Below are 10,024 nucleotides of genomic sequence, written 5' to 3'. Positions count from 1 at the left end.
TCAGGAGATCCTGTAAGCCTGGGTACCTGCTCAAGAACCATTGCGGCACCAAATTCAAGATGTGTTCCAAACATGGAACATGGGTCAAGTGTCCCTTTTGGAGGGCCAAGAGAAGCTTGGTGCCACTGTCGCATACAACCATTCCTGGCTGAAGCTGCAACCACCTCTGAGCCTGCCCCTGCAGAGCTGACAGAATCTCTGCCACAGTGTGGCTCCTTTCCCCTAAGCAGACCAACTCAAGCACCGCATGGCATCTTTTTGCCTGACTGCTTGCATAGCCCCTTGAAACCTTACGAAGCACCGCTGGTTCAGGGGACAAATCTGCAGAAGAGGCCATAGAGGAAGAAGAAGAGGAGGGGGTGGAGGAGAGAGCTGTGGCAGAATCACCACTAGCATTTTGGAGGCGTGGTGGCGGAACAAGCTCCAACTCTTATGAACCCTGTCCTGCATCATTCCCAGCTGCCAGCAAAGTTACCCAGTGCGTCATGAAGGAAAGCTAATGTCCCTGCCCATGTCTGCTGGACCATGAGTCAGGGGTAATATGCACCCTACTCCTAATGGTCCTGTCCAACGAGGCCAAAACATTGCCTTCCACATACCAGTAGAGAGACGTAAAAAGAAATGGCGTTTTGGAACCTGCCACTGAGGTATAGCAGATTCCACAAATTCACGAAAGGGGCAGAGTCTACCAGCTAAAAAGGCAGCAGTTGCAGTGCTAGCAATTTGGCCAAGCTAGCATTCAGATGCTGTGCATGTGGATGGCTGGGACCGAATTTCTTTTTACGGTTCAGCAACTGGGGTAGGGAAATTTGCCTGCTAAAATCAGATGGTGGTGTACTGCTAGCAGATTGGCTGCAAGTACTTGAGACACCTATTGCTATACCTTCATTGCTCTCAGTGCAGGTTTTTGAGAGGACTGGAGGTATAGTAGAGTTGGAGATCCCAGATGAGAAGCAAGGAGAAGTCTTCCTTTTTCTTTGATGTGGGTCTTTCAAGTGCTGTTGCCAATGGACTGCATGGCAGGTCGTCATATGTCTGGTCATGCATGTGGTACCCAAGCGGCTGCTGTTCTGGCCACGCTTGATCCGCTTCAGACATAGGTTGCAAACAACAATGGTGTGATCTGCTGCACACATGTTGAAAAAGGCCCACACCAAGGAACTTTTAAAAGTCAGTGGTGAGTCAACAGTGCCCTGCACCTGTGGAGCTCTGCGGTGTGATGCAATAGATTGGCTGCCTTAAGCTGCCCCCTAGAGGACATCCTGCCTTGTTGGAGTTGTGCCTCCTCCTCTCTTCTCTCAGGCACCCAAGTATAGTCAGTGACCTCATCATCCCCTCCCTCCTCGTCACTAGAGCAGACTTGGCAGTATGCTGCAGCTGAGGGAACATGACTGCTAGCTTCCTGTCCTTCTTGGGTATCCGTTCTCCATAGGCTCACATTACTCCCTTTCTCAACCTGGGAACCAACATCGGAGCCTCCAAATCGTTGCATATCCTCAAGCAGCATGTACCCGATACTGTGGTCAAATACTTCTGGGGACTCCTCCATGCATGATGGTGGGGCTACAGAAGGAGTGACTGTGGACAAGGAGCCTATGGAATAGGCTGCTTTGGCAGCTGCATTGGAAGGCAAACCACTCTGAGCCTAGGTGACAGAGGATGAGGAGGATGAGGACGGCTTTGTTATCCACTCCACCAACTCTTCTGCATGTTCTGGCTCAATAACACGGCCAGCAGCAGAAAAAAATAGGACAAGTGTGCCCCACGGCCATCTGCAGAGGATACACCATGTCCACGGCCAGCACTGTTGACTGTAGACACAGAGGTTGTTTGCGCTCTTTTAGTGGCCTGTGAGCATCTGCCTCTCCTTGGTGGCCTTCTGGACATGATGTATATTTTGTTTTGCAACAGCAAACTACACTGTATTAGATACTGTGTACACCACCAGAAGTGTAGTAGAAACTCTACACACTGTATTAGATACTGTGTACACTGCCTGCACTGTATTAGCAACGGTAATATGGCTATATTGTATTGTGTACTGTGTACACCACCAGAAGTGTAGTTGAAACTGTACACACTGTATTAGATACTGTGCACACCACCAGAAAAGTAGTAGAAACTATACTACTGCTGCACTGTATTGTGTACTGTGTACACTACCGGAAGTGCAGTAGAAACTGTACACACTCTATTAGATACTGTGTATACCGCTTGCACTGTATTAGCAACTGTACTATGGCTGCACTGTATTTTATACTGTGTACACCACCAGAATGTATTAGAAACTGTACACACTGTATTAGATACTGTGTACACCGCCTGCACTGTATCAGCAACTGTACTACGGATACACTGTATTTTATACTGTGTACACCCCCAGAAGTGTAGTAGACACTGTACACACTGTATTAGATACTGTGTATACTGCCTGCACTGTATTAACAACTGTACCACGGCCGCACTGTATTGTGTACTGTGTACACCACCAGAAGTGTAGTAGACACTGTACACACAGTATTAGATAATGTGTACACCGCCTGCACTGTATTAGCAACTGTACTACGGATGCACTGTATTTTATACTGTGTACACCCACCAGAAGTGTAGTAGACACTGTACATACAGTATTAGATACTGTGTACACGGCCTGCACTGTATTAGCAACTATACTTTGGCTGCACTAAATTGTGTACTGTGTACACCACCAGAAGTGTAGTATAAACTGTACACATTGTATTCTTTACTGTTTACACTGCCCGCACTGTATTAGCAACGGTACTATGGCTACACTGTATTGTGTACTGTGTACACCAACAGAAGTGTAGTAGAAATTGTACACACTGTATTAGATACTGTGTACACCACCAGAAATGTATTAGAAACAGTACACCACGGAATGCACAGTAAATATAGGCTACACTGGATGCAGAGTATATATATATATATATATATTATGACGCTGCCTGAAATGTATTTATATATATATATATATATATATACTGTATATGTGTATATATATATATATATATATATATATATATATATATATATATATATATTAAGACACCGCCTGAAGTTTATTAGAAACAGTACACCACAGAATTCACTGTAGATATAGGCTAGGCTACACTGGATGCAGACTATATATATATATATATATATATATATATATATATATATATATATATATATATTTTTTTTTTTTTTTTTTTTTTTTTTTTAATGCACTGACTGAATATAGAGTAAACGCTGAACTTATAGTCTATGCTAAATGCAGAGTATATATCTATATCTATATATATATAATATATATATATATATATATATATATATATATATATATATACATACTAGACTGACTATACACACTACACAGGGCCTACACAGAGCCGCCGTGTAGGCAGCCTCGCATAGTGTGGGACGTGGACTTAGTCCCCTTGAGCCATGATTGGCCAAAGACACCCTGCATTTGGCCAATTATGGCTCTCTTAGCTCTCTTATATTGGTGTCACTGGTCCTCAAAATGTGTCACTTAGGGTCAGATTTGTCCGCCACAATGCCGAAGAGACAGTTTACAGCCTGCATGTGTGCTCCAAGAGCGGTGAGATCCCTTCTCCTGCCGAAGTATATGTACGGAGGAAGAGGTTAAGGATATTTTTTGTATGTGTCATTTTGTCTAGAAACACGCAGAAGACATGAGCAATGTGCAGGTGTATACAGGGTGACACAACTAGATATATTAGTCAGCAGAATGAGATGCCACAGGGGTGTTTGTGGTGTGTGCTATCCAGAGAGATGGAAGAGATTAAACCATCCAATTACTGTCTTTTTTTCTTTCTTTCTTACTTATTGAATTCTGAATGAGCCGAAACTCTTAAAATGATGTCAGAATGATTCCATTGACACAAGCTCCAAGCTCATTGACACAGGCCCTATATGAAATGGAGTTGGAGTTTACTTCTACTTTAATGTACCCACAGACATGAGATGACTGTTCAGTCTGCCTTTTGGTTGTTTTTGGCTTGCTCAGTTAGACCGACCTAAAACTGTGAGCAGCTGTAGGTGCTGGCAGACAATATTGACTGTTTGCCATTGTTTCCCCCCTTATGCATACCTTCCAACATTCTGAGATGGGAATAAGGGACGCCTGCTAGCAAATGTATGTAGGCATAAGACACGCCAAGCCCCCGTCACACCTCCTTAAAGGAGAATTAACCAAAAACAAAAGTTAATTAAATCCACAAGGGCATTTTTTTTACAACTACTATTCCTTTATATTGGCTTTTAAAAATTTACAAATGCAGCAATTTAGAATTTGGATGAAAGGTTTAACCGGAAGTTAACCGGAAACCGGAAGTTGAGCGCCTCATGGAAAGCATAGCATGGCGCGATGTGGAGGCGTGGAACGCACGCCCAGCGGCCATCTTGGCGTAACCCGGAAGTATGTGTCATGGCGTGATATGGAGGCGTGGAATGCACGACGGTCGGCCATTTTGGTGCAACCCGGAAGTAGGTGTCACAATCAAATGGTGACATAATGAGCTGGATTCTCATTAGAGGGGTCAATATTTCTATAAATGTGAGAAGGGCTGCAGTGGAGGTACACCCCAGATGAAGTCTACTGAGACTAAACGCGTCAAAGGGACTCCACTGCTGCCATTTTTTATACAAGCACTTGAAACACTTTTAAAATGTGTGTTACTTTTTTAATAAATTCTCGTTGTCATATGGAATTACACTATATGGTCTTTATCCTTTCTTATCTACTGGTTGAAATTTGATATTACATACTCTTGTGCGGAGACGGACCTTTTTCCAAAAGTTTTGGGAGGCATTTCCAGAGATCGTATTCCACACTGTCAGCTGCCACTTTAAGCTCTATTGGCTCATAGAACGTATGTTCTGTTGGGTCTGAGCTATCTGGTAAGCTCCCATCTTCATAGGTGGTGGTGTTGTCACACTGGTGATTGCGAGTCAATACATATCTTTGGTTGTTGGAAGAACGTCCAAACTTCTGATCAATCACTTGGGATTTTTGCACGATGGACTCTTTCACTTAAAGATCTTTGCACACTCTGTTTAGTTTATTATTTTCATTGTAAAAATTTGTTTCTGCACAAGTTCACTACATTGTCGGTTATTGTATTCCAGCAGCTGCAACACTCATGGTTACTTGAATAACCAAAAAGTTTAGGTTCACATCTATGTGGGCTACACTTGATGCTTTCTTCAGGCACGGTTTGCGGTGCGTTTTTAAACCCTTGTTTTTGATGCATTTTTGCATGCAATTTTCATGCATTTTGCATTTTTTTATTTTATTTCTCTTTAAACACACTGTATATAGCTGATTGCTAAGGAACAAGCCGGAAAGCTGGCCACCGCGTTCTTAACAAACGATGAGTCATCAGCCAGGTTCTCCGCTGACAGCTGATTGTAAAAAATAGAATTGGCGTCAAAATAATGTAGCACCCTGATGTTTAGGCATGGATGCTGTTAAATTTAGTTGCCAGGTGGTTGTTGCCTTGGCCAATTGTTTGTAGATCAATTGATTTCACCCTAATTCTGGAATTGCTGCACTTCTCTCTTCCGTCGCTAGGTGGCCTGGTACCTGGAGACATTAGATAAGACAAGGGCATTGCAAGGACAGATTAGGAATGAATGGAGTGTCTCAGCCAATGGGCAGGGGTTTTCCTGGATCCCTTGGCCTGCTGGGAGAGCCTATTTATTTGGGTGCAGTCAGGTGATCAGTGTTCTGTGCCAACTGGATGGCTGTCTGAGTGGATGTGTGTTGTGCTGCCCCAGGCTGCTAGGTCAGAGCCTAAGGCCTATCCCGGGCACATCTGACTGCTAGGCTGTATGGGGGCCTATCCAGAAGCAAGAGAGCAGCGTAGGGTTGGGACTGTGGCTTGCAGTCCAACCAGTAGTGACAGTTCTGCCGGCCTGAAAACCTGTCGTGGTCAGAGGTGGAGGGGAAGCTGTGGCCACTAAGGGACCATCTACCTTGTTACCAGGGACCACTGTGAGTAGCTGAAGCAAGTACCAGAGCAGTATTCTCACCAGCTGGGGACGGTGAAGAATTGGGAAACTTCAGCAGGTGTCAAGCCCGGGACCCAACCAGTGGAGGTGACGCTTGCTGAGCAGTATTGTGTACCAAGCCAGGGACCGAGCAGGCCAGCGACTGAGTGAGAAGATTGGAAGACCTCAGGGGATCCAGTGGCAGTGGATCAGCATGTCTAGTGAAAGACTGGGAGCTTAGTTGAGTGAAGAGCTACAAGAGATTGTAGAGGAGTGCATCGCTCTAACTGACAATTGTGCAGTTGTGCGACGTTGCACCCAAACAATTTGATGTCCTTTTTTTCGACAAATAGAGCTTTCTTTTGGTGGTATTTGATCACCTCTGCGGTTTTTATTTTTTGCGCTATAAACAAAAAATGAGCAACAATTTTGAAAAAAAAGCAGTATTTTTTACTTTTTGCTATAATAAATATCCCCCCAAAAATCTAAAAAAATAAGTATTTTTTTCCTCAGTTTAGGCCCATATGTATTCTTCTACATATTTTTGGTAAAAAAAATCGCAAGCGTATATTGATTGGTATGCACAAAAGTTATAGCATCTACAAAATAGGGGATAGTTTTATGGCATTTTTATTTGTTTATTTTTTATTAGTAATGGCTGCGATCTGTGATTTTTATTGTGACTGCGACATTATGGCGGACACATCGGACACTTTTGACCCTATTTTTGGACCATTGTCATTTATACAGCGATCAATGCTATAAAAATGCCCTGATTACTGTGTAAATGACACTGGCAAGGAAGGGGTTAAACACTAGGGGGCGATCAAGGGGTTAAGTGTGTCCTAGGGAGTTATTCTAACTGTGGGGGGGTGGGCTTCTACTTACATGACAGCGATCACTGCTCCTGATGAAAGGAAGCAGTGATCTTTGTCATGTCACTAGGCAGAACGGGGAAATGTCTTGTTTATATAGGCATCTCCCTGTTCTTCTGATCCATGATACGATCACGGGCATCCCAGCAGACATCGAGTTGGCGGGACCCACACGCGTGCCCACAATGCCGCATCTTAAAGGGGACGTACCTATATGCCCATTTGCCCAGCCGTGCCATTGTGCCGATGTATATCGTCATGAGCTGGTCAGCAAGGGTTTAACATTGCAACTACTAAAGGGTGTCCTGGCCCTAACCCTCTCTGCCAGAGTTCTGTTTAAGCCCTTGTACACACGGTCGGACATTCCGACAACAAAATCTGTCGGATTTTGTCCGAAACTTGTGTTGCATACACACGGTCGGACAAAGTTGTCAGAAAATCTGATCGTACGTAAAGTGATGATGTTATTTCGTTAGGACGGGACTACGTTCAGACTAGTAGCCAATAGCTTTGGTCTAGGAATTTGATCTGAGCATGCGTGGCACTTTGTCCGATCGGAATTCTCTACACACAATCGCACAAAGTCCGATTGGATCATGTTGTCGGAAAGTTTTATAGCCCAGCTCTAAAACTTTGTCCATCGGATATTCCAACGGAAACAGTCCGATGGAGCCCACACACAGTCGGATTATCCGACAACATGGTCCGATCGGACATTTTCCATCGGAATGTCCGGCCGTGTGTACAAGGGCTAAGAGACAATAAATCTCTACCTTGCAATACACCCACCATGCTTCATAACCCACTCTATACAGAAGGATGTCAGCTGTCCCTAACTCTGAAGGTCACCATTAGGCCTGGAGAGGCCCAAGACTTTACTACAATAAAATTGTGAGAAAAAAACGGCATAGGGGCCCACCCCTCAAATCCATACCAGGCCCTTCAGGTCTGGTATGGATTTGGAAGGGACCCCAGGCCAAATTTGTTTTTAAAAATGGTGTGGGGTCCCTGCCACAATCCATACCAGACCCTTATCCAAGTATGCAGCCCAGCAGGTCAGGAAAGAGAGCGCCCCCTCCCTGAACCATACCAAGCCGCATATCCTCAACACGGGGGGGGGGGGGGGGGGGCTCTGAAAATATGGCATTGAAAGTTTAATTGTTCTAATAAAATTGCCGGGTGAATGGCCAGTTTTAGACTTGCAGTGTGAAAAGGAGCACAACTATAGTACAGCTTAACACTGAAGCAGAGCTTCTGTATGTAATGAATAAATATGGTTTCCTCTGTGTACAAATAAAAAATATATATAATGGATCAAAGTGCATTTTTTTGGCATCAAAACACTTTTATAACATGATTTAAAACTAACTGATCTTTTATCATTTTAATAATTCATTGCAGCTCACAGCAGGGGGTCCGTTGCTCCCCTGTACACCGATTCAGGTGTCAATCAGGTCCAAATTTCTGCCTGAATTCACACCTGATTCAGAGCCAAAGAGGTACAGGACCCTTTCCAAATGTGGACCGCAGCTGCTCCGGAGGTGAGTGAACCGGCTCCATTGAGAGCCGGTCACACTCTCCTGTCATGCGAATTGGGCTCGAGGAAACCCACATACAATTCGCATAAGCGTGAGTCAGAAACAGGATGACATTTTAGGCTTTACCTAGATGGCAAAAAAAAAAAAAATACATTCTCTGTAATATACGTGGCACGGTTACAGTAACACTCATCACAAAACTCTCTAGGTTCTCTTAACTTTCGAGTTCCTGCTTTCTTTTGGGGGTTCCTATTTCTTCATAGCTGTGACATAGATGAATACATGTGATTCAGTAATGACCACTTACTTCCTTCTAGAAATGTTAAACAGCATCACCTTGTCACAATATAGGGACTAAGTGAGAAGTTATGGGTTGTTATTTGCTATAGACATGAAACAGATGTGTGTCGCAGTCTACTTCTTTCTGCTGCTTGTCAAGGGTAAGTAAATGGGAAGGTTGGGCAATAACACAATGGGGTTTCATCACCAAGGGAATAGAGACCATTTACTTAACAAAGGGAAAATTCATTTTGTAAAGTTTTTTTGCACTGATCTTTGCAAGTAAGATGAAGCTGCAGAGCCTGCTCATCCACAAGGCAACCTAGACAGGAACCCAGGGCTATATTCTTCATGCTCCTAATGTAAACCAAGGTAAGTAAGCAATTGGCATGTCACTTCTTTAGAGGGATACACTTGTAGGCAGTTGGTGTCTGATGGTGCCATACTATTATCTGTTACAGACAATGAAAATGTGCTTATTGTAATTCCTATTCATGCCAATCAAAGAAAAAGGGGGAGCTAAAGCTTCTACCTTGTAAACACAGGTACTAATGCGCACAACCCCAACTAATATCCCTGAAAAATATCTAATAATCTAATTAAGCTACGGGAAGCTGCCAACATATATAGTGATCTCTGCACCACCAAATTAATTAAGACAATAGTATATGGCGCTACCTACTAAAAAATATATCACAGTAACCTACCATAAATAAATAATAAATATATTAAATAAATAAATATAAATGTGCAAAGTAAAGCAATGTGCAAACAAATACTGATAATATAGCTAAAGTGCAAAATCACACATAGAGTGCAATATTACCCACACTTAAATAGATATGTGCAAAAATCTCATCCATGCAATTCACAATAAAAGTGCAAGTATTAGTAAAACAAAATCCAAGGTACAAGTCCGGTGATCCAAAATTACAAAAGGTGCTATTCAAAAGACAAATGTCCAATAGTGCTAGGAGCTCCCAAAAAAGGAAAATTGTAAAAGTGGCGAGTGCAAAATCTGGCGTAACTTTGCATGGTAGCCATTCAGCTTCTAACTTCAGCTTGTTTAATTAAGTTTTGACAATAAAACCTGGAAGCTGATTGGTTTCTGTGCAGAGTTGCACCAAATTTTGCACTCTCCAGTTTTAGTAAATCAACCCTATAGTGCGATACCATAAAAACGTATTCACTAAAATATGAACCAAAACCTACTCACAAATAGTGAGCCTAAATCACTGTAGAATGCTCATGTTCCTTAATTCCAAGATTTGTGCTTCCAAAATCCTCAGAAAAAAACATTAATATTAAACTATA

The 10,024-nt window shown here is 42.9% G+C and overlaps 1 protein-coding gene across 2 annotated transcripts in view; it reads left to right on the top strand.

Moving 5' to 3' along the window:
* The first annotated feature begins 8,755 nt into the window (after positions 1-8,755).
* Positions 8,756-10,024, top strand: part of LOC143960195 (hepatitis A virus cellular receptor 1 homolog) — a 47,283-nt gene continuing 46,014 nt past the window's right edge. For both annotated transcript variants that reach the window (XM_077468519.1, XM_077468518.1), the window contains exon 1: positions 8,756-8,871. In XM_077468519.1, coding sequence (XP_077324645.1) covers positions 8,823-8,871 — 49 coding nt within the window. In that variant the 5' untranslated portion in view covers positions 8,756-8,822. The remainder of the gene's footprint in view (positions 8,872-10,024) is intronic.

The sequence above is a fragment of the Lithobates pipiens genome, unplaced genomic scaffold (assembly GCF_037356315.1).
Source record: "Lithobates pipiens isolate NorthernLeopardFrog02 unplaced genomic scaffold, aLitPip1_a1.2 Scaffold_8, whole genome shotgun sequence".
Classification (NCBI taxonomy): domain Eukaryota; kingdom Metazoa; phylum Chordata; class Amphibia; order Anura; family Ranidae; genus Lithobates; species Lithobates pipiens.
The sequence above is the reverse complement of the archived record's forward strand: the minus strand, read 5'-3'. Positions and strand labels throughout refer to the sequence as shown.